We start from the raw sequence: 25,424 nt of genomic DNA on the forward strand, positions 1-25,424 counted from the left end.
CCTAACTGCAACCAGTTATCTACTTGCCATTTGTTTCTGTAGGATTTTGTTTCAAGTGTGTGCTAAGCCTGCCTTGACTGGGAACATAGTCAAAAATTTCTGATAACAAGAGATTACCCTCTGCGCATTAGGGCTTCTGAATTCTCATTGAGATTTGGCTTTTACACAGTCAAAGCGTTTGTGTGGTTTTGACAGTTTCAAATTTGTTTTCATATCCATTAGTTCTTAATAGATTGCCTCCACTAATGAATCATCCTCTGCGTAACATTTTTCTTTTGTATCAAGGGCCGTCCGATGGGTTGGAAAGTTAGCTTGTTTTTTGTTTTGGGGTTTGCTTGGGTGTTTTTGCTTAGGTTTTTCCTACTAAAATTTCCAAACTCCTAATATTACTACAACATTAGCTATTCTTACCACATCTAATGTTTTGTGCCCACATGGAAATGGTTTTCTATCTGACTCAGATCTTCTCTTTGTTAAATGTAACGTTGTGATTTAATGGTATGGTTGTCAAATAAAATTTTCAGTAAGAATCATAAGTCACTGCCTGCTGTTTCCATAGAGTTACTTTTCTTTTTCAGCAAAAATATATTAAAATAAAAAAAAAATAAAGCTTCAAGTCATCTAAACAAACACAGTGAGGAATAGCTAACTGTGTGTGTTTTGAATTTCAGCTGCAAGTAAGAGCTCACCTGGTTGGGGTAGTGCGTGTTCAGTACATGGTTCATGTGAAGGACTAAGGTGTGTAATTCAGTGTGGCTTTACTCCTGCTTCTGGATTCCTTCTGGTGAACTCTGGCTGTGGAGTGCAGCTGAAATGACAAGGGCTTCTCACAAATGTGCTGATCCTGGGTTGCAAATTGCTTTAGAAATTTCCCAGTGCTTAAGAAAATGCTGCTGCCAGGAAGCATAAATGGCTCTCCCTGGGCTCAAGGGCATCTGAGGGAGGGATGTGGCTCTTGGTGCTGAAGGAACATATCACAGCAATAATAAATAACAAGGGGAGAAGCTTAACCTAGGATTTGTTGATGCCATGGCTTGCCTCACTATCTCCCTAAAACATGTTCTGCTTGTGAGATACTGAGCTGTTAGATGTTTTTCCATTGAGTATGCATTTACAGAGATAGTAGAGCCTGGTTTTAAAAATCAGCAACTTCCACAAATGCAGATTACAAACAGGACAAGCCTGACAACTGTTCATGGTCATTTGGAATCCAGTAATTAATTTCAAAATGTAGTTTAGCTGACTGCTGAGTTCTGTAGGGATTGCAGGTGATGTCAAGATTGCTTACAAACTTCTTAAGATCCTGGTTTGTATTTTTCCACAGTGCTTCTTGGCTGATTTTTATGCCAACCGTGAACTGTTTCAGGCTCATTCTGCTGCGTCCCTTCCTTCTTCCCATGCCTTCAGTGCGTACTTACATTCAAGTGCAATATGTTTGTGCTTCTGCATGGAGCAGAGTGAGGAGGTTAACGGCCTGTCGATAGGTCTTCATCTTTGGCCGGGTGGTTTCCCTCTTCCAGAAGGAGAGGTCCATCACTAGTGGGCATCTTGGTTCTCTTCGCTTTCAGGTCACGGCCCTGTGCCCACCAAATGAATTTAGCTGCCTGCCAGTCACTCCTGATGTAACATCATCCTTGTATGAAACTGTCCAGCACTGTGGCTTGGAGGGAACTTTTCATTGTTTCATAAATCAAAGAAAGATTGGGCTGGAGATCCCTTGCCCCATTAAAGCTTACTGGTTCGTGTGCTGGAGCGCTGGTTTGTGCTCATCTTTCTCTGTGTTACTGGGCATCGGAAGGGATTTATCCTTTGGAAAAAGACACGAGAGGGCAGCTCTTGTGAAATGAGAGCAGATGTGGACAGCGGAGTGGGTTAGAGGAGAGTGCCTCCAAGCACAGGTAGGCACCGTAGTTTAGCATGTGCTGAATAACTTCAGGGCCTCCTCTTCCTCGCTCCTGCATCTTTCAGTACTTTCCCTTCCTCTGAGGTTCTGCATCTTTCATTACCTTCCCTTCCTCTGAGGCTCTGCCTTTCCTTAACTTGGCTCAGTTCCTAACATACTCACTTTGAACAGATGATGGATTTGTGTCTATATATACACATACATATGTGTATATACATACATATGTATATGTGGGGGATTGGGCTCAGGAGGTCCCTTCCAACCTCAGCTATTCTGTTCCTCTATGAAAATTTAAACTTTCAGAGCAGAAGGGGAGGCAAGAAGATAGATAGAGAGGCACAAGACAGAGTCACAGAACTTGCAGTTGGACAGACCCCCCTGTGTCTCTCCAACTGCAAGTTCTGTGACTCTGTCTTGTGCCCATCTGTCTTTGTCTGCCCCACAGCGCTGATCAGGGAAACTTGATTTGGAGGATTACCTGTATGTCCAGAGTCAGCCAAGCCTTTCCACCCGGCATGGAGAGCTGGAGGAAGCCAGCAGTGCCTGATCTGGTACAAGCACGGCACAGGATGTAAATCTGCAGTTTCTGTTTCTCTCTAAAGCTAAGCCTTGTCAGAAGGGGTTTTGAGGAAAGGGCTCAGAAGGAGCAACGGTGGGCTACAGGGTCTACTCTGCTCCTCGGGGCTGTGGGGATTTTACTTTTCACAAGGGCACAGAAAAGCAGGGAAATCCTGGGGAAGGAGGACAAGGGGCTGCTCTTCTGTTTTGTAAGAAGTCAGGTAGTACAAAGGCTACGTGAGTTACTGAGATGGAGCTGTTTGGTTGTGCTGTTTCACCAGCATGGGGAACGCAGCCTGGCAGTGATTTGATGTATTACAGCAGCATGGAAGAAATCATGAGGAAAAAATACTCCCTATCATCTTGCCGAGTACTGGAGTGGTGAAGTGCGTGTTTGAACGAGCTGCTAACACTTTGTATGAAACTTCACAAGCCTTTCTATTTTGAGAGAATTCTACTTATACCAAATACGTTTTCTCTGAGTCCTCTCTCGTGTTTTTTCCTGTGCTGGGACATTTCCCTGCAAATCGACTCTCTCGCTGCTCAGCTCGCTTGTGCTTTCTGCTTCCATAGGTGGGCTGTTTGTCCTTGGTACAGTGGCATCACAGTGATTCTGTTATCATAAACGTTGTGTTTTCTTTGGAAATGTGTTGCAGTAAATGCTGTACTAGGTGCTGTTGGTGTGTATGAGGGTGGCCAGGCATCCTCCCTGTTCCCCCTTCCTGCTCATGGAGCTGGATACAATGTGAAAACCTCTGGCCTATTAGTTCAAACTAAACTTTTTCAGAACCTTTTATTCTTTAGTATTTTATTATATATATATCAAGAACCCTGTGAATAAAGTCATGTTTCTAATGGTTACCCCCCTGTTCTGCTTCTTTACAAACTTCTCCTTTCCATGCAGGCTTTCTAGACAATATTTTTAAGCTGTGTTCCTTAATTGGTGTATCCCTGAAGAATGTATCTCTCTTTTGCCTGGGAAAATGATGTATCCTGACAAATCATCAGTTAATCTCTGCTAAGATCAGTAGGTCATGAGACACCACGATAAAATTTTGGTTTTCTGAACAATTAGTGATGATCTCATCAGGTTCTGACAAAAGAAGGCCCAGTATAATTATTGGGCAGAGAAGTTTCAATTATGAGCAATGCAGTGAAAACCTGACCAAGCAAAGAAATCCAGTGGCAGCTAGCCCTGCCTTTCTCAGCAAAAGCTGCTTCTGTGTGAGCCCCAGCAGCGGCTTCTGGCACCAAGGACTCTGTCCTAAATGGCGTGATGAAAGCTCAAGAATAAACCTGCCACTCTCCAGGAAAGACAGGTGCCACAAGTATGTCTCCAAGTGACACTAAGCTAGGAGAAGTACCTGTGATTCAGCAGGCTGTGATGGTCCTCATCCTGCCTCCACCACGGTGGTCGTTGCTGTTGACTCAGGCTAGATTGATCAAAGTTTTGTCCAGTGTGGGAATGCAGCTCACCTACGAGTGTAAGCACGCTCTGCAGCATCAAGTGTGACTGAAACACTGGTGCTGCACCTAGAAGAAATGGTCCTGCTTCCAGCTACCTCCTGGCATGCACCCTTCCTGCTGATGAGCAGAGAACTGTGTCTGCTGCTGCGCATGGACCCCCCCCCGTTACCTGGCTGAGGTGTCAGCTGCTCTCCTGAGCCTGGCGCTGGGACCAGTATACAGAGGATCAGACCCTCTCCTGTGGTATTCCAGTTCAGCCTTTCAGAACTGGGACACCAGACTTCACATATGCACAAAAAAGTTTCAGCCCCCAGGAAAAAGGCCTCTCCATCACTGTTTTCATCTCCGAGTAGCAGGTTGAGGCAGACTTGGAGGACGCACCAGTTCCCTCACCGAGCGAGGAGCAATTCTTTGTCCTGCTGAACGGCACCCACGCCATCGCTGTGTGACTCGGCAGTATTTCAGGATTCCCAGGGAAAGACTGCCAAGACCCGGAGGTGGGGCATGACGTGTTCGTAACTTGTCTCTCAGGCCTCCTGGCCAGGCAGGTCTACCTTCTGGGCTAATGAAAGACTGTTCGACCTAGCCAGAAGCAAGCCAGTGGCAAGCGCTAGCTGCTGTAGGTCAATGATGAAAGGAGTAAGCGAGTGGGAGCCTGGTGTGTGGTAGTTTCTTCACCCTCTAGGTGCCTTGTCCAACTTTGTTCATCTTAGATATTTGGGGGTTTCTTGCCAAGTTCCTATCGCCACTTTATTTCCTTGTAGCGGAGTGCGAGGAGACAAGGGAATTGATCCGGCCCTGCAAGGAAGCTACTTAGCGGAGATACCTGATGTCATTCTACATGTGTACCTGCCGGTGGATCTGGGACCACAGCGGTCTCTCAGCTCACAGGAGCTCTTGTTCTTTAAACAAAATGACCTCACTGATGAGCAATTGTCATAAAGTGTACTTCCTGAAGTGTCTGTTTAAAGTAGAAAAGTGGGCAAAATTATTTCAAAGTGTATTTGCTTTTAGAGTTTCTGACAAGATATGAAAAGTAGCTTTATCCCCAGTGTAGCACTTATTCTAGTTAAAATACTCTCAAGATGGTTTTGCGCACCATAGAAGAGGAATATCAAAACTTTGCCCTTTTTATCGGTCTCAGAAAATGAACAGGATACTGAGAGATGAGAAAACAGATAAATGAGTCGCATTTTGCCTCCCTACAGTTCTACCGGCTAGTTTCGGTTGCCTGTTGTTTGTCACTTAGCGTCCTCAGGAGCAGAGTGGTAGGAAGTGTTTTAGTACGTTGTCGTCAGGAACACATTAAGTAATCTTTCTCTTTAATAGATGAGGTGTACTATATGTAAACATACAGTATGAGTGGGAGGGTAAGAGAGGAGAAAAAAGTCACAGGCTGGAATATTTCCTCTTATACATTTAAAATTCGTAGGGTGGTGGTGGATGCATAGGAGTTGTTTTGCTGAACTGAATCAAGAAGTTGACTTAGGCTTCGGAACTGGCCGCTGAAGGCCATTTCTTGTGCTGCCACTGCTTACACCTATGCTGAAGATGTTTTAACTGTTATAATATTGAAGAGGCTTCTTAAATTTTTAGCTCCACTACTCTGTTCTGAATCTATCATGTACAAATGTTTCCTTTTTGTTGGCTTACAATCAAATTTGCACCTTCCATTTCATCATAAAACCTTTCCATCTTATTTTTAAACAAGAGGTGTCCCGTACTGCCCTCCTAGCCCTTGCAGTTGCTGTGTAGGCTTATGTTGTGCAAGGTTTTGAATGAAGCCCCCCACCCCTTGAGAAACCCATTTCCCTGTTACTTTGGTCTCTTTCTGTCCAAAACTTCCTTGATGTGTTTGGTGGTTATTCTTGTTCTTTCCGAGCCTCTCATTTTCCCATGTTGTTTTTTCAGGAAGGGACGTTGTGGCTGGTGCTGTATGTTCTCTGCAGATAAAACTGCACCAGCACGGGAGAAGTGTTCAGCTGACAGCTTCGAAGTAACATACATTTCGGTGTATTTCATGTATAAAGCACTGTCCTTCATGCAAGAGGCGTTAATGCCCCCCAGTGACTGGACTACGTTTGGAAGACAGAAAAAAAAGAGCTTGCATATTCCTGAAAAAAACACTTGTGGGATGAGGGCTTTGCTGAATGTGTTGTTACTAGCTGAGAGGGGTCCAGAAAAAGGTTACTAGATCAAATATTTCCTTGTGTGTACAGTTCCAGGATCAAAATACTCAGGTTGACCCTCAGCCATTGGTTTCGTACATTTTAAGACCATAACGTCTTGGGTCTTTGGCTACATCAGGGCGAGTGTGTCCCCGGTGTTGACCGAGGTTGAAGTTACAGTCGTGGTACCTGTGGGACGATTGTGATAGTCATTTTAATATGTAATATGCTCTGTACTAAAATCTGAGATAGCTATCTCACACGAACCCATCATACTTCCGTAGATGACTTGTCTGCAGGAGGAAGCTTCTGTCTGTAAGATTTCTTACTCGGGTTCTCGGCATGCAAGTGATACCCTCTGAGCGGGAAAGTACAGTCAAAGGAACGCGGCTTTGCACAGATACTTTGTCTTCCTTCATAAGCAAGAATTTAATTTATGGAAGATAAGCGAGATCTATTTGGCATCAGAACTGAATATTTTACATTCCTCAACAATAAAAATATGTCAATAAAGTAGGCTACCTTTCTTCTGGATGGTCTGATCTCTTACAGATAGAGAAATCCTAGTCTGTATCCTCAGCATAACAATGACGACGATGTAAATAAATAAAAAACACTGCAGTGTTGTTTTGCTGAAGACTGGTCTGTGAAGAGGTATGTCCGAAGTCATTACAGCCTGCTTTTCAGGCTGATTCTGCTGAACGTTTTCAAACCTTCCTGGCCTAAACAGAAATTACATATGCCCATCAACTCTGAGATTTGGGGCCAGAACTGAACTGAGGGATAAAACCAAAAGGAGAGCCTGTTTCAATGGAGCTAGGCTAATGTATTTCAGGGAAGTGCAGCCCAAAAGTCCTGATTCCTGCTTATTTCTTCCAGCCATTAAATAATTCCTCCCTTTGGTTGTATTGCCTCTTAACCCAGCTGCAGTTGCTGCATTAGTTAACAAAAAAAGCTGCTTCCCAGCAGCTGGAAGATTAACCAGCTTTCCCCCATCAAACCTTTTCAGGAAGGAAATCAGCAAAGTGGTTTCCCAAGTGGCTTCCTGGCTGGGTACATGCTGCAGTCTCTGGAGAACCTAGAGGCATTTGGGTTTGGGTTTTTGGTTTGTTTTTTTTTTGCTTTCATTTTATTTTGCTCCTTTCTTCTAGAGCAAGTCCCTCTCTGCCTTGGCTCTGAATTGCAGTGGTGCTGCTGACACAGAGCCTGGCTGTGAGAGGCTCTGCCGGAGAGGAGCTACGGCTGCCAGAGAAACAAGCCAGATCCTGCTCTTCTCCGGTTTTCTCTCTTTCAGCAGCTGCTGTTATCGTTCCTCCTGTCAGGTCAGCGGGAGTTGGCCAAGCTGCGAGAGCAGCACCCCACCGGTCGCTGTTTGGGGGGGAAGAGGAGTCACTCCTCCCTAAAGCTCAGCACTTTTTTTACCCACTCACTTAAATTTGGTACCTTTTAGTAATTGATGATTTATTCATATTTGAATAGTGTGGCTTGCACAGCTCTTCCGACTCTGGGCCCGACGTAAGAGCTGCAGTATGAGGCGATACGGAAGGGGCTGTGTAGGACAGCAGGACCGCAACTCAAGAGCGATACAGATAGAAATGTCATCAAGAAACAGCTTGAATCCTGGCTCTGCCTGTGATGACAGTGTGCTCACTCTGCAGTTCCCTGCCCCCGCTATGCCCTGAAAAGATGTACAGTGGAGTAGGAACTTAACAGGAGCCCGAGACTTCCAGGCCCTGTTTCTGGAGAGGAGATACATGAAATGGCCTCCAAGGGGAAGGCAGAGAGGGGAGAGTCCAAGATTTTGTACTTCTCGTGCTGCTGTGTGCGTTGCTGGTAGAGCTGGGTGAAAATCCTGCTTTAGGAGGCTGCTTTGAGCAGAAGGGTCGTGTCAGTCCTCAACGGGACTGCAGGTGAGTGGGGGTACCCCGCGTGGAAGTGCTCAGCTCCTCCATACGTACACGAAAGCGCAGCCTGCGCGGGCTGGGGCTGGGGGTGCCCACGCTGGGGACGGAGCAGGCGCGCTGCCACCTCCCTGGCCGTGTCTCAGGCTTGGCTCAGCTGTACTGCTCCTGCTGCCGGAAGGCCGAGGGAGAACTGGGGCGTGTGTGGCCTCTGCCAGGCCCGGCTGTCGCTGGCAGCCTCTTTCTCCAAATTCGGTGTTGTGCTGGCTCGTCCCTTCAGCGGGGAGGACTGGCTGTGCTCCCCGGGGGGCTCATCAGTTCTGTGGCGGGACGGGTTGGAAGAGGTTGCTGGAGCACGGCGTGAGGCCTCCTTCTCCTCCGCGCCGCTTGCTGTCTCCGCAGCCTTCCCACCTGCTGCCAAGCTGGGGAGAGAGGTGCTGGGCGCAGGAAGAAGCGCTGGTTTAATAACAGAGTACAGCGACGCTGTGCCCTCTGCATGGAGCTAATGGCACACAAGAGGATTTACAAAATGGACTGGGGGAGAACTCGTTAGTAATTGAATGCTCCTGCAGGTTTTGTGCTGCGGAAAGCGGGCTGTACGCAGCAGCCGCTGCAGCTGAACACAGACCTGATCCCAGAGGAGTGTTCAGCCCTTTAGCTTCCAGGGAGCGAGCTCCTGGCATGGAAAACTCTCTGCAAATGCCCGTAAAGAATGAAATATGAAACATTTAGTTAATGCTAGAATGCGCTGAAGAAAATGTGAGTTTAATACAAGCCTTTCCTTCTGGCCAGCAGCACAGGGCACTGGGACTTGCAGTGAATTATTCTGGAGCGTAGAGATCTATGGGTGATCTGTCTCCTGCAAGGGGTGCCGTGAATGCATTAGTGCAGTTCTCCTGTTTGCTGCGTCTGTAGGTTCGTGTTACTGATGCAGGTGAGAATTTCGATAGAGAAGGAGCTTTTTGCACAGAGTGAGATCTTCAGTGTCTTTCTCAGTTACTGCTTTTGGCAAATCAAAGAGGTTGTGGGTATGATTGTGGCTCCTAAAGGATTTTTTCTTGATTGGAATGCTTATTGGATGCTAGTAAGAAGCAATATTAAATTATTGTTTCTCTTAAGCCATTTAATTAAGAATCCATTTTGAGATAATACTGGAGGCAGTTATTAAAAAAAAAAAAAAAGAAAAAGGATTTTGTCTTTCAGCTTCTAATTTTTAACTCTCCAAACAACTGTCAAATACTGTTGTACCATGTAAAATTAAAATAGTTTTTCATAACCTCGTGGTAGTCGTAAGAATTTGGGAAAATATTTTCAGACCGCGCTGTGTACCGAAAAAAGTATTTACGGTGTCTGGAGTTTAGATGTAACCTAAGGTTTTGGCTGTTCCCTCTTCCTGGATTTCTACCTAGCATGACATAGTACCTTCTCATTTATCCCAACAGAGAATAAGTATATGGAGAGAGTGTTTAGCCAGTAGCATCCCAAGAATTTTAAAAATCTTTGATATTTGTTTATTCCTGCTTCGAATCTCACAAAACTCAACTGTCGCTTGTTTGTCCTGTGTTTTGTTGGTCCTTCTGACAAACCACCTGAGAATATGTGATCACAACAAGTACTTCTTGAAACACTGGTGTGTTTTCAACATGTTGAACTAATATCCGAATCGGAGCAGGTAGGGTAATGCTCAACAAATAGTATTAATGTTTTCCCCCCCCTTTTATGTAATAGTGATTTAAAAAAAAAAAAAAAAAAGTAGTTTGTTTGGGATATCTATGCTCCATCGCTGCTCCACGGTGCTGTCAGAGCTGTGGGAACAGGTCTGAGTTGCTGAAACTGGGCACACTGAATTTCCAGCCCTGTCACTGGGAAGTCCCAGCCAGCCAGTGGGCAGCAAAGTACAGACTGTAACTACCCTCTTTCAGGTCCTAGAAAGTCTTGGAGTCCTGGATTGATTACAGCAATTAAGTTCCATAAAGTGTCACTCAAATATTACCTTAGTAGGTGATAGCAAGATGCCCTTTCACTTGCATTTTGTGCTCGGCATGTGCAGTTTTTGGATTGCGTGGTTTCAGGGAAAGAAGTTGCTATTTACAGAGTGCACAGTACTTAGAAAATTAGGGCTTTTTCTTACTAAGGTATTTGTAGCAGTATATAATAGCTTATTGTGAGTTCAGCAGTCGTGTGATTCCAGAATTTAGTCCTTGCTGCAAGAAAAAGAGTAAGAGACCACAGCAGCTGAAAGACTGTTCCCTGTGGGGGAAAAAGAAAAAAGAGAAAAAAAGAAGAGTGGAAAATGTAAAAAGAAAAAAAAAAAGTAAACCACTGTTTGTAAGCCACATTTATTAGTGTTTAAAGCTGTTTCTAAGCCTCTGAGTTTGGAAGCTTGTGGAAGGAAAAAGCTAATTAAAACAACAATACAATGCAACATACTAAACCTTAGCCCAAACCCTATCAGTTGCTTGGCTTAAATTAAGCAGCATGAAATTTGTCTCAACAGCACCGTAACAGCATGTCACAATTCCTTCCCATTCAATACACAGCGTGAGTATTTTAAACAAAGTCATTTTCCTATAATTACACTGAAGACGTAAGTCTGGTGTGGTTTTTTTGTGCCCTGGTGAGACCCTTAGCAAAGCCGGTGAGAGGTGGGCAGAAGCGAAGGGGATGGGATGGCTTCAGAGGAGGTCACTGCCACCTAAAGAGAACTTGTCACAGCAGGGCGCTGCAGCCCTCTGCGTAAGAAGTGCCGTTGGGCTGCCCTCCAGGTGTCTTTGGTGAAGGATTCCAAAGCACCTGCTATCTGGAGTTGGACTTCTGTGAGATGGGGGGCCCGGTACGGAGCTGGAATACCTGGTACCCTGCGGACCTGCAGGGCTGGTTCGTGTCTTGTGATGAATTGCAGAGCCGAGCGCCCGGCTGCTTGAGCGCCGTTGGTGAGCGTGTGGTGTTACCAAATTAGCGTTGGGTCAAGTTGTGAGACAGTTCGGCGTGTTCTAGACCGCTTCTGTCTGAAAAGTAAAAAAGAAATATTCAGGGTTATTTTGGTTGTACGAAACCTGATGGTGTGGGAAGTGGTGACACCACGCTAGAAGAAAATCGGGACGCTGTAATCATAAAAATCCTTAAAAAGAAGTATGTTCTTCAATTTAACTGTTTGAATTGGGAAAAGCATGTGGTGAAAGCAGAGAGGTGGCTAGGATCTTCTCAACAGTGAGGTCTCGAGGAAAATTCCACTTCTTTCCTCACATTTGTAATACTTGGAAGGTTATTGTATTGAACATTGCTGCTTCAGGGGCTGAAGTCTTCTGTGTGTGTTTGCAGCCCAAGGAGAGATGAACTGTTGTTTGGAAAGTTGAGAAAAATGGTATTAGCCAAGGAATGGGAGAAAAGAGTTCCTGAGATCCTTCACTTGACACTTCTCACCCTTCCCAGTAATGCCAAGTCAGCGTAAGTGTGTTGTGCAGAAGAGATGACAAGGACGGAGGCGATGGCGAGGGTCTTTGCTCGGCTTGTTGCCTCTCAGCCACCTGGCGGTGTAATTTGGTGAGTCTCCTCTGTGCAAGCCGTACTGAGAGGGCAGCGATTTGAAACCAGCAGCAATCTGGCTCCCCTGCCTACTTTGTTCCTGTGCCGTCGACACCTGCACTTGGGCCCCATTTACTAAAATAAGGTCCCTTATGCACATAAGCTGTGAAATAGGAACTGGAGGTCGCAGCACGTACTGAGGAAGATGAATGTCAGATGTCCACGTGCTGCTGAACAGTCCTCCAGGAAAGTAAGCTTACCTCTTATATCTGAGCTCTCTAATTTTTTTTCTTTTTCTAAAGGAATCAGCAGAAACACCAGCCATCCTCAGGCCCAGAAGAAAGGATAAGTAACAAACTGCTGCTTGGTCACTTCCAGGTTCCTCTGTGAATTAGCTTTTCAGAAGCAGGTCGCAGTCTGTTCACCATAGAGGCAGAGGTAGAAAATAAATTTCAAATACTTTAAATTTTCAGGGCTTTTTGTCTTCCAGGGAGAAGTTTGAGTGTGTTGGGTAGTTCTTGTTCAGTTATTAAGTGATCAAAACTCAAATTCTAATACATACTGCTTTCCTTGTCTAAAAACAAGGCTTCTAGATAAAAATCTGCCGTGTCCAGAACTCCTAGCTTGATTTGTGCCACTAACTGAATGAAACTCGTCCTTGGCAAAAGGTTGGTGAAGGTTTATCTGTGTATAAACCTCAGACAGAGTAAGTTTTGAGGCTTGAGGTTAAATTGTATTTTTAATCTGTCTGCTGGCACATGTAAGGTCGGTCATAACAACCGTGTAACTCGAAAAACACCCGCCTGTTCTGGCACAAGCGGGAGGTCTCGTCCCGTTGCGTGTGGGCATCCTTTGGTCCCCGTAGTGACCCCTGTGTCAGGTGGTTGCTGTTGCTGCCTTTGTGGCTCCACACAGAGCTCTTTACCAAAATTTTGTGCTACTTTATTCAGGCAAAACAGGCTAGGGTGGGGTATTTTTAACGCAGTGACTAGTATGTTTTGTTGTTACTCCCCTGTGAGCTTTTTATAAAGAGCCAAAGACTGAAGTCTCACAGAAGTCCTGTAGAGGCAAATAAAACAGTAGCGATGATCTCTAGAGATCATTACTGGCCTGCTGACAAACTTATATTGTCTTAAAAAAAAAAAAACCCAAACTAGGCAAATAATGTTGGCCTTATCGCTAGGTGCTTCATTGCCCCCGTGAAGTCCCAAGGTGTGATTTTTAGGCGTGATGCTTCCTGTGCCTGGCTTCAGAAAGGGTCCTGAACCTGTGACGATGATAACATACTCTTTATTTAGTTCACTGTAAGAGAATACACGCTGATGTATAGACGTGCCAAAAACCCCATGATGGCCTCTGTTCAGAGGTAAAAGAAGTGTATCTGAGAGCAGTCCCGGGACAGGGCGCGAGCAGGCACAGCTCGGCACGGGGCAGCCCGGCTTTCCCAAAGGTGTCGTGGTGAGGCGAGTGCACCAGGCAGAGAGAACGAAGCTAAGCTAGGGGAAGGCAAAAGAGAAACGGGGATAAACTTGAACAGAGTGAAAGAAGAGGAGAAATGGGAGCTGATCCACTTCCAGATCACAAAGTTAAATGGCCGTGGTGCTGTGAGAAGGAACTAGGTGTAGGTGTGATGTAAAAAAGAAACCCAAAAAATAAAGAAAAGAAAAAAGGTGGTCCACCCATTTCAGCCAGAGCGCTTCATCACAGCCAGCACAGGAAAGCACCCGTGATATTTTCAGACCTGCTGCTTCTCAGTCCTGCATGACTCTCCGCTCCAAGACACTGTACTTGGAGCAGAAGAGCTCTCCGAAAATAATGCAGGGGAAGAGACTGGAGGCTTAAGGAATGACTTGGAAATACACCACATTATTTCAGGACTTCCTGGCTGAAGGCTTGATGCTGTATGTCTGAGGAAACTTGTGGTAGACCACATATGGTAAACACAGATGCTTGTGTAGTTGGCAGTATGATTAAGTTTAGTTTGGGGGCAATATTTGTCTCTTCTTTCTTTTTTTTTTCTTTTTTTTTCTTTTTTTTTTTTCCCCTTTCTGAAGACTTGTGGAACATTCTTGACTTCCTAATATGTTACTGGGGACAGATGCAAAGCCTCATCTTTCCAGGAGAGCTCATTTAGGATAACAGGTGCAATTTTATTAGCTGGTATATTATTTTCAGGTGTCATAAAACCCAACCGTAGTAGCTTCCCCAGAGCCTTGGGAAGATCACTGAATGCTTCCAAGAGCCAAAGTAATTAGAAAAAATAAAGCAGTGTCTCTGTACTGTTGCAGCTTCAGCTTGGTGCCTTTTATCACTGAAAAATACACCTTTTTTTCTCTCCTGGGTCTTCTGAATAGCTTTCATGAAAAAGAGAGACCAGCTGCAGAGATTGAAGCAAAATTCAGACTAGAGGTGTTCAGCTGTTGATTCAATCCCACTTCTAACTCCAAGCAATTGGAATAATACACAGATCAGAGCATTCCCAGACAGATCTTTGCTCTTTTATAGCTGAACAGAAAAATGGAGTTTGAAAGGTTTGTGTATTGTTCACATTTTGTGGTTCGGACACATTTTTGGAGGAAAACAGCCCGAGCCTGTAGCCATCTATCTGGCTGTTCCTCACCTTTTAGTTTGCTTGGAGACTGCAGTGAGTGCTTTGGGTGTTACTTTGTGTGGGAAGACCTGAATTTAAACTCTTTTGGAGGGGGAGGAAAATCCCTGCCCCAAAATGAAAAATTACTAATTTGGAGGGAGAGGTAGAAAAAGGATAAGCAGATAATTCGTATCTGTCGTTGTCCAGTTCTACTGTGAGTGCCACCGGGAAACGCAGTGCAGGTTCTGGCAGCCTCCCGTTGCGAATATTTCAGGTTAGCGATGCCACAGAGAGAATTTTTGTTTCTTCCCTTGGGACAGAGAGCTCCAAGGCTCGGTGCCGAGGGAGACCCGGCCAGACCTCGCCCTGGAGCCGGCCGATTTAACCGCGGTTACCCAGCGGCTGCGGCAAGAAAGGCTCGTACCAGGACTTGCTGGTGTCCCAGGGAGGGTTGTAGCTCCCAGCGAGGTGGAGCTGGGACACGACTCAGCCGAGTCCTCGCACGGGTGCTTGCGGGGACTGGGGCAGCAGTCAGAGGAACGTGATGGGCTTTGCCGAGCCAGAGGAGGGCTGAAGGCGTGTGCTTCGTCGCTTTGCTGAGTAACCGGCAGAAAGGACACAGCAGCCAAGAGCTGCTCTTTGGAGGGGAGCGGGTAACTTTTGGTACCCTCCGCTGCTTTATGTAGTTGCTGCCAGCAGAGGTGAGAGATCTGGAGGGGTTTGACTAGGGCCACAATGCATTTCATGACTTAATACTAGTGTGTAAATGCTTTTTTATGGACGAGAGCGTGGAAACACTCATGGACAAACTAGCGAAACATTTTGTCCGTCGTTGTACTTCAGGTAGTTTATGCTGTCTTTTTTGCCACTGAAATGTCTGAGCTTTGTCTTGGCCAACTGGTGAGGTTTGAGGTTCTGGCGAAGACTAAACAACATTTGAGTTTACAGTTGTTTGTAACATAAGAAAATCTGTCAAAATGTGAAAAGGAAAAGTTTAGAACAACCAACATATTCAGTGACCACTATCTTGGGCTTCTTTTTTGGTCTATGTACATCTTTAAACTGTAGACCTTTTCCATGTGTAACACCTACTGAATGTATACCTGTAAGGCATGTCAGGCAAAATCTTGTACGTCTTAAATGTTCATTTGAACATTACAGGAAAAGATGTAGTATTTTGGCAGTAAATGTATATATTACTAGTACATTTTTTTTTAAACCAAGTTCCCTAGATGTAAAAACACAATCTGTGCTGAACTGAAGGCAGCTTGAGAAGGGAGATGTGACTGCAAGATTTTTAAATTCAGGGGAAAAAAAGAGATCATGAAAAGAAATGTTAGAACAATTGCCCTATGTTCTAATAATTAGTATTCATGAAGAAAAAACATGTTCTAACTACCTAGTAATTTCCAAATTGCTGAGACACCTAATGAGTTGTCTTAAATAAATCTACCGAACATATAGAAGGAAATAATTACTGAGCATTTAAATCTGAAATCACAACTCAATGCAAAATGGTTATGCAGCTGGCTTGTGTGTTTGTCACTTATTCAGCAAGAAAACGATTTGGTTGGGAACTGAACCTTGTCCTGTTTGGACTTTGAATGGCACATTCACATTGTCTCTTAGATGTGAATTTGTGAAAAAGTGCTACTGAAATGGCTTTCCTGCAGCTCTACTGGATCCAGTTATTTAACTTTACAGCAGCTGTTACAGATTTTGTCATTCTAGGGGGAAATTAATAATTCTAGAGGATATTAAAAGCAAAATAGGGGCTGTGCTTCCAGTGTAATCTCTGCACCTCATTCTGCAAAGCCTTTACATGTGGGAGTAACCCCTTTGATTTCGTTAGTGCAAAGGGTTGCTCCTCCTGCCTTGAGCTACAGCAGTCTTCCTCCAGCACTTAGCATAGGACTTCTCTGCGGTATTTTACTGGGGCTGTTCTTCAAGCCCACGCAGGTTTTTCTGGCCCTGACTTTGGTTGCAGCACCGTAATGTTTTCATGCCAAAGGAACAGATACCCACTGTTTTGTGTTTGCCTCTTAATTACATCACCTGCCCAGTAATTAAATTTAGCTGCCCACCCTGAGTGCTCAGATCAGGTGAGCGCCAACTGTGGGCAGCAGTAGGGGCCACTGTTACTTAAAATGTGGGGGTTTTTTAAAGTCCACAAGTTTTGGTTCCTGTTTTCGTGTAAAAATACGTTAGTACTCACCCTCTGTAGCACCTGTCTTTATGGCATACTTCTAGTAGTAACCTCTGTGAGTTAAACCTATGTTTTCAGGCAGTGGGAACAATATAGGTGCTATGACTGGCTTGTGTAGAGCCTAACCTTGTGCAGAGGGACTGCACGATGCACATGCACCAGTGAGACAGTTTATGTTGGGTCTGGGAGTGAGCTGCATCTGCAAGGAATAGCTCTTCTGTTTTTAAAAAGAAAAAGCATCATTCCTTGAGCGCACGTGGCACACGGCAGCATATGGCCCTGCAGCCATCGCTGCGCCTGTTTGTTCTCTTTTTGCTCTGGCAAGAGCTGTCGGGTTGCTGGGAACTCGCTAAGGAGGTACGTAATGTAGCCTCACGTGCAACGCGCCTCGACCTCGATTCTCGCTGAGAGTTGCAGAAAACTGAGGACACTTGGTCTTTTTTCAAGTTGAGGCTCTAGTTCTTGATGAATACATCTTGATGAATGCATCAGGTAGAGTGTGGGCTAATGTAACGTTCCTGCTAATGAAATCAACCTTCCTTCTCCACGTGGCTACTTAGGTTTTTGGCTACTTCCACTGTCAGGGGTGTGAGGAGACCTCAGCCCCAGCTAGGGACAGAGTTATGGTCTGGAGTTAAATCAGCTTTAGGATGTATCTTTTGTTTCTGAGCAGCGCTGACGTCCCGAATCACACCGAGGTTTGAGCAGGCTGTCGCTGCTCATTATTCAAGATGGGACCATGAATGATTACATGGGGCTTAATTATTCTTTTTAGAGTGAATGAGTAGAGCAATGAGTGCAATGGAAAAGAGGTGACAAAGCAATGAAGAAAAACAATCTAATCATAGCAGTGATAACTCTTGAGTAATAATAAAATCTTGAGTTGCTTAAAGCTTGCAGTACGTGGCACATAGACCCACCTCTCTGCTGGGGTTATATTGACCTTTTACCTGCATATGCTGTTCTGCTGGTAAAGAAGAGTCTTCTCTCATTATTTCCATGCAGATGCATGCCACGTAAGTGTTGTATATAAGTGGGTTTAAAGACCAGCTGTATCATAATGTAACTTGAATAAGGAATTCTCTCTAAATACATATCCTGAAAAATAGCCAGCAATTTTTGTCATACAGAAAACGTTACTCTTGCAGACAAGACGTGGTTGCCAAAGACGGGCTTTGCCTGATGGGTTGGGTAAGAGGGGACTGCGGACAGGCAGGGACGGCCGCTCCTGGCTTGCACAAGGTGTGTGTAGCTCTGAGCTGAGCTTTGGCCTCTCCTCCTGGCCAGGAGCGGTGGGTTCAGCACAGAGTGGGGTTCTCAGATCTCAGCTTTGTGTTCTGGTTTGGGAGGATGAAATCTTGGGGTTTCATCTATGTGGCAGGAAGAATGCTTCCTGCCTGCTTTTGTGCAAAATACCGTTGGCTACAGTACTTGTGCACGTAACTTGTTATCACGAGGCATGCTGGATGCAGCTAGAACAGAAATGGTACTGGTTTGGAATGAGCTCTTCCCTCTCTTGCTGCTCAGGTAAACTGGGTCATCGTGCCTGGGGTGGGTTGGAATATGGTTTGGCTCGAGAGCAAGGGTTCCTTTACTGTTGTAAAGTAACAACAGTACTTTACAACAGTGTGATAGCCATGTGGCATCCTAGCACCCCGCCTGCCCCTTCATGTGCAGGTCTCAGTCAGGGGTTTCGGCAGCTGGAGGAACCACAAGCGCTGAAGAGCCACAAATGGCTCTATTCAATGGGAAGAAGTGCTTTCTGATTCTTGCAGAGCAAAGACCATAAAAATTCAAGCCCCATGATAGTACCTATTTAATCCAGCCAAAGTGACTAGTAGTAGCCAGTCTCTCTCTCCATGATTCCATGTCTTAGCTGGGAAATAAAATTTCAGCTTCTCTGCGTTCAAACTTAGTGTTTCCTGGCACTGCTGTAGCAAGCTCCAGTCCTAAATGTGGTACTTCCCTGCTTTTGTGGGAATTGGAGGTAGGGGAAAGATTTGTGAGTTACGGTGTCCAGCTTTATATAAGGACGTTTGAACAAGCTGGCTATTAAAGGACATGCCAAGATTGCACCCAGAAGCCTCCCTTTAATGCTTTGATTCTTGGTAACATAGCTCATTTAAAAAAAAAAAAAAGAAAGAAAAAAAAAAGCCAGATCCACTGTATTGTCCCTCTCCTCCAGGGTACGTAGGAGGCTGCAGTTCCTCCCAACCTGTGCGGTTCTGATTCTGCCATACAGTGTCACCATAATGCGGTAGAATCAACGTGGAACAAACTGCAACATAAGACAAGTTTCCTTATCTCTATATCCATCTGTAAATGTAGATTTTTCTTTTCCTGATTATAACGTAAGCTGAAGGCTTCCTGTGCAGCAGATCTTCCCCCAGTCAGGATTTTGCCATCCCCAACCTCACAGGGACAGGAATGTGACAACGCAGGCCGAGTGTGAAAACCAGCATGTCGGAGAAAGTCACATTGTGCTTTACACGGTGTTTGTCTGTTTTCCAGTGGAAAACAGCTAACCAATGCTGAGCGGGTCTGCTGCGGGACCTCTGTGTTCAGCATCAGCACAGGATCTTTAGGATCTTTGCGGCCTCTGCCTGCTGTGTCTTGCAGGAGGCGAACCTGCCTTGAGCATCCAAAAACCTATAGGGAAGCTTGAAGGTACCAAGTGGGATTCCTGTGGCAGGGAAGAACAAAGAGGAGGCACAGGAGGAGAGACAGGCAGGGGTGAGGACAGGATGGGACAGGGGTGGGCTTTTCTCCCCAGAAGTATTTCATGCCGTCCCTAGCTCTGACATTATTTAAACTTCAGCAAACCGTTCAAATTGGCTGCCTCTAGGTGTGCTGCCAGTCCTGGTACTTTGTCATTTTAAAGCGCTGTGGATTTGCAAAGGGAACTTTGTTATTGCAAAGACATTTTTCATGTTCTCAGCAGAAAACAGCGTGTGTGTATGACTGCAGATACTGGTGCTTTCCTCTTCAGTGGCCTGGGTGCTTTATTCAGCATAGTGATTGCCACGTGTGCTCGATGTCTGCTTGTTCCTGGACGGAGCCGTGCGCTCGAAATGCCCCTAGCTAGTCCTGCTGTGGGAGCAGGATGCCTGCAGTTAGAAAATGCTGCCCTGTTGTCTTGGATAAGGCAGAAGCTTTTTCGCTGAGCAGGGTACGTCTCCAGAAATGCTTCCTGGGTTGGGATGAACTCTGCAGCACCCTAAATCTTTTCAAAAGAGACTGCATGTCATCTGGCTTATTGGAGCTCCTAATGGATTGATGCTTTAATTGCACAAGCTGTATGACAGGGCGTTCCGAGTTATGGCTGGACAGAGAGCGATTCCGATCTCTGTATTTATGGCAGTTGGAAAGAAAATTATTTGCAACCTCACTGAAGTCTTTATTTCCCCCCCTCGCTTCTGAAACCATAACAGCTGAAGATGGATATTTTCTTCTGCTCTTTCCTTCAGCACGCAGGAAGGCTGGACCTGTAGTGTCTGGGAAGAGGATGCCTGTGCCCTTTTCCTCCCCTAGCAGGCTGGGGCATAGGAACACCGTGTTCGCTAGGAATATTGTGTCACCCCTTCCAGTCATCCAGCCACCTCAGCACGTATCTTTCAGTAGTCTCAAGTGTGAGATCAGTCAGCGAGCAAGAGGGACTGATGACTTACCATTATTTTGTAGTTGCTGAATAAACAGACCCGCTGTTCTTTCTGCTTTACCCTTTTTCCCTAGCATTTTTGGGATTGCTTCAAGCCTCGATGTTTTTATCAAAGCTGAATTATACTAATTGATGAGAGAGGAAAATGAATGAGGGAGAAAATAAATAATAAATTGCAAGAAAAAGGAACTCACAGAAGCCCAAAGTAGAAAGGCTGTGAAATAAGAAGCAAGTCTTTCACTGCCTTGAATAATATGATTATCTAGCAAAGCCGGTTTCCTTCAAATTTTCAAATCTGGTGTGCTCTTGAACTCGTTGCATATGCTCCTGCTTCCCAGAGTTCCTCTCTCTCCCAGGGCGTCGTGAGGTAACGGGGTGATAGCTGGTTCTTGAATATTGTGTGCAAAGGTGAAACTGTGGATGTATGTAATATGCCCCGAATTATCAGCTTGCTGCTCCAAGCCATATGAAAACAAATTCAAGGGGCTTTTGGGTAAAGTTTTGGTGTACAGAAAAAGACGGGGAATGCATTCTTTCCTTTTTCTTCTCCTCTCACTTCCCTAAGACCACTAACGTAATGTGGTTTTCACTGTCTGCTCAGGCAGTCCGTTACACTTCCCCAGCTGTGGCACGAGCACGGATGCCTCATGGTATTTAGTATCATCACATCTGTCGCCGTTTCAACAAGGACAAGCTGTCAGTCCAGAACTTCATTGCACTTGGTGCTGTACGGGCACGAGTATTCGTGTGGGCTTGTTGCGCGATGTTCTGCCGGTACTGCACGATATTGCTGTCGATACTCCGATCTTCAGACAGAAATTTTAAACAGAGCTGAAAATTAAATACAAGAGGCGATGTGCACAGTTTTAAAAAACAGCCAGAAGCTGAACCTGTGAAGATAACAAGGGTTAGTGTTAATTTATGGACTGCTTGTGGTGCAGTAGTTCCCAGAAGCTTTAATCAGATTGTGTGTCCCATATCATGAAGTTGCTGCTGGCAGGAGTCTGGTGTAACTACAAATGCATCCTGGCTGGTCGATGCAGAGTGCAGAAATCAAGGGTGGTGTTAACAGAAGTGTGGGAGATGACCGGGAGGTCGAGGAGGTGACAGGATGAGAGGAGATGGCCTCAAGCTGCACCAGGGGAGGTTTACATTGGACCTTAGGAAGAAGTTCTTTACTGAAAGTGTGCTCAAACATTGGAACGGGCTGCTCAGGGAGGTGGTGGAGTCCCCATCCCTGGAGGTGTTCAAAAGATGTATAGATGTGGTGCTGAGGGACATGGTTTAGTGCTGGGCTTGGCAGTGTTAGGGTAATGGTTGGACCTGATGATCTTCAAGGTCTTTTCCGACCAAAATGATTCTGTGACCTGCAAGGGGAAATGTGCATAACCTGTAGGACTGTGGAGTCTTCCTCGGTGTGGGGCAGTGATGGAGCTGAGAAAAGTAAACCTTAATCTTGCTTGGGCTCCTGCTCTGACCGAACGTGGACACTCGGGTTTCTTGGCCCGTGCTTACGGTACGTTGCAGAATGCCAGTTTTTGTTACTTACCCTGGACTGCTTTTTCTGTTCATCTTGCCAATATTTGCAGAATCGTGCCTTGTTTTCAGCGTGATGCTGCAGTTCAGCATCATGTGAGTCACAGTCCTGGGGCTGCATCTTTCAGATAAGCCACTTGCTATTTGGCATAACTTGCAAGAGAGACAGGCTCACGCGGATGTGATTGTACCAACCCGTATCATTTGGCGTACAGGCAGTGATTAGCATGGAGGAGCAGCCTGGGGTAGCCTTGCAGCATCAGCTGCTTTGGTTAAGACTACTTTGTTCTGACAGCATTAAGTAGGTCAGTGCTCAAACATATACCACTAAAAGCCAGTATGGGAAACTGTGCATCCAGCATAGGTATCTGTTTCTATTAAATTGCCTTGCAGAGCTACGCTGAATCCTATCCAGAGGGCTTGAATAAATACACAGATGTGAGCCTGTGCGCTTTTTGTTCACCCTTTCCCCATACAGACGACTTCTGCAGTCCGCTTACCTGCGTGATGCTGGTAGCTGAGCTGTTGGGGACGTGCTCTGTGCCTCGTTCTCACACTTCTGGTACACGGAAAATTAAGGGGGAAGTGACACGGTCAGAGAGCACGTGGGTGAGGGACAGTGTCTGCTGCTCTCGGTGACAGCGCTAGTGGCTTTGCCTCAGGCTTCAGGCACGCCAGGATGTGGTGCGTTCCTGTTGCAGTGTTATTGTGCCAGGTAGGACTAAAATCTTGGAAAGTAGCCGATTTCTACTGCAGTAAATTATTTGAATTTATTATTGGGCCCTTTGATTTACTATTTGGAGAGTGATTACTTTTCCTTCTTTTCTGCTGCTATTGAAGCTTTGTTGTCTGAAAGTAAAAAACTTGATGATCAGCAGGTATAAAGCATTTTGTGTCTTCAGAGTGTTGAGTGGACAATAAATGATAAGCTGTTCTTCTCTACCACAAAGTTGTTCTGTCTTTGCAACTCCTGGTCTGGGGGTGGGTTGGTTGGTTGGTTTTTGTTGGGTTTTTTTTTCCTCTTTTTTTTCATTGCTTTGAGCAGTGCAGGCTCTGGCGTGGAGGACAGGCTATAATTTTAGGACTACGGTATTTGACTGTATAAATTCAGTCTCCCACTGACTGACTTCCCCTTCAGCTGCTGAACAGAGAGGCAGGTTGGAACCGTAGGCTGGGCAGGGGGCTTCCTGCTGCCCGTTCCGCCTGGGTGTGATGAGTTGGCGTGCTTTGCGCTTTTTATCAGGGAGGAAACGTTCTTGTGCCTCTGTTGGTGATGGATTCAGTAGCTGAAGTTTTACTCTTGCCCCCGCCATGGGGAGAGAGGAATAACTGGCAGCCGCTGAGCAGCCCGGAGGTGTCTTCCTTGCACACCTCGCCAAGTGCTGTGGCTGGTGAGTTCCCTGGTCTCTGCTACATCCCGAAGGAAGCAGAAGGAAGAGCAGCACGCCTGGCTTCCGAGTGAGGAAAAGCCTGTGCTGCTGCCAGCAGCTAGCGCTAGTTCTCAGCCTGTTGCTGTTAGGCTTGTTCCAGCTCAGGACCCCCAGCGCCTGCGTCTCCGCAGACACCCGGCCGTTCCAGCTGACCTTGGGGTGGCCGCCTGGCCTGGGAAGGGATTTTTCTGCTCTATTAAAATCAGAGCTGGGTGTTAGGTCATGGTTGGCGAATCCTGTTGTTGACATAGAGGAAATCTGCCCTCCCCAGTGACAGTACCGTGCTTGTGGCCAAGTTATGACAAGAAGGGAGCGTATGCTCATCAGTGGTTCGTTGCCAGAAGTCTTCTAATGGGTATGTGTTCACACCAATATTTAAGAATGCGTTAGTTTACATGGAGAGTAAGGATGTTGACTTCTGTGGTAGGTTGCACAGAATATGTGTCCTCGTGCTGCAGGGTGTAAATCAATTTAAGGAAAAAACCTGAAAGACACAATGCTGTAGAATGGCTCTTTTGGAGCACGTAGAGGGTTACAGATTTTGGAGCTCTACAGAGATGTAAATATATAGATATATCTGACATATGTCTTCAGTTTGTTGCTAGAAACGTGATGACTTATATAACCAGTGTAACAAATAATTTCTAATACACCACAGCATAGGTAGCCCGGCACATTACTCCTCTCCCTTCTTTAAAAACAGCAGTAGTGTCTCTTAGTGATCAGACGTTGCCGTCTGTTCCTCCTGCTGAGTACAGCACTGGGGGCTGGATCCTGCTGCAGCTCTGCCTGAGCCTGCTCCTTTTGTAGTTCGCTTTTTTTACGACGGTGTTTTTGTGTCGTTATTTTTCCTAAGACATGCAAAATGGATTAAAAAGTTAGACTACAATGCAGACTGCATGCAGCTCTTTACACTAAACTTCATCTCGTGACTTCTACAGCAGCCGTTCCCAGCCCAGCTGAGCGCTGCGATCCAGACTGGGGAGTGTGTGACCGCAGCCAGCACAGGGCGTCGGGCTGGGGCGGGTGAAACGCAGACCTCTGCCGTCCTGGGACCAGACTAATGACCCAAACACTAATTACTCAAATGCTGTATTGAACAGAACAGGGTTCTGCAAGGCTGGAGTCTGGCTTAAGCAAAGGCATATGAATTTATTGGTAAAAATTCGATTTGCTTGGGAAATGGCTCGATAAGCGACATCTATTTCCTGTTCACCATTTACCTTGAGTGGAAAGTTAGACCTCGACTTTAGGATTTTGAGATCTTTATGGGAGTTTTTTCCTGTTGTGAAAATTTACTTCACCTTTTGTGTGAACACCCAGTCATACGCAGCTCCATCAGTGGCGCTCCTTGAAGTCTAGGCTCCAGTCCTCCTCTTGCTAGGCTTCTGGGACAAGGGTGTGTTTGAGGATTTGGAGAGAGGGGGACTGGTAGCTCAGATTCCTCGTGAGGGAGCGTTCCCTTTACCTTACCTGTTTTGCAGGGTTAAACCCTGTGTTTCAGTTGGCTCCGGGCAAACGTAAAGATCAGTGTGTGTCAGATGCTGGAGCCGGGTTGCTTTATAAAAAGAAGAGAGGAGCCGCCGCAGAGCCGAGATCTTGCCAGGCGTCCTGAATAGTGTCCCAGACAAAAAAATAAAATACGTAACTGTGGCAGCACCTTATTTCCTCTCTTGCAGGCTGCTGCTTGTATGTGGTTTTCATATCGTATCGTTGTACAGCTTTTGTGTTGCCCTGTTGAGTAGCTTTTAATAATGTGACTTTTGCTGCTTTTTTTCCTCTTGAAGCACAGACGGAAGCTTTATGTGAGTGGCAGCCACAGCAGGGAGGGAAGTACTTACACAGTGGTACTGTATTCACAGGGAGGGGTGATTCTAACCAAGCTTTATAACACCTTAATTACATTTGATGTGACCTAGCCCTTGACTGTCTTGAATCTAAGGTTGTCAAACAGGATTTAAATGTTACAGAGATTTCTGGACAGTGCCCACAGCTGAGCTGTGTTTCCCTGTGTCAGTAGGAAAGGGAAGAGATTCTTTGAAAGCGGAGAGAGGTTTTTCTTGGGATTTTTGTCTTTGGCTTGGTGCACCCGATAGGTAAAGCCAGGTTATTTCTCTGCTAAATTCTGCAGATTTTTCGTGCTAGCAGCAATATGTAAAACCCACTGAAAGAAACTGAGCAACATTTTAAAAGTATTTTATCAATCTGACTGGGGAGGGGGTGGTTTCTATTTCTTGCGTATGTTTTCTGAGTGACATGGATTTGATTTCAGGGCTCAGCAGATTCGTACACTAGCAGACCCTCAGACTCGGATGTCTCTTTGGAAGAAGACAGGGAAGCAATCCGCCAGGAAAGAGAACAGCAAGCAGCAATACAACTTGAAAGGGCGAAGGTGTGTACTTTTCAACTTTCCTAATAAAGTTATGGGGCATTTATCTTTTGCCTAGTGTTGGATTTGGCACTGTGGTTTATAATGATGATG

The 25,424-nt window shown here is 45.6% G+C and overlaps 1 protein-coding gene across 1 annotated transcript in view; it reads left to right on the forward strand.

The window, feature by feature from the left end:
- The window catches only part of CACNB4 (calcium voltage-gated channel auxiliary subunit beta 4), a 101,511-nt gene that overhangs the window by 47,468 nt on the left and 28,619 nt on the right, over positions 1-25,424 (forward strand). The window contains exon 3 of the mRNA XM_086465932.1: positions 25,215-25,334. Coding sequence (XP_086322058.1) covers positions 25,215-25,334 — 120 coding nt within the window. The remainder of the gene's footprint in view (positions 1-25,214; positions 25,335-25,424) is intronic.

Source organism: Leptosomus discolor, chromosome 5, assembly GCF_034619465.1.
Source record: "Leptosomus discolor isolate bLepDis1 chromosome 5, bLepDis1.hap2, whole genome shotgun sequence".
In the NCBI taxonomy this organism is placed as follows: domain Eukaryota; kingdom Metazoa; phylum Chordata; class Aves; order Leptosomiformes; family Leptosomidae; genus Leptosomus; species Leptosomus discolor.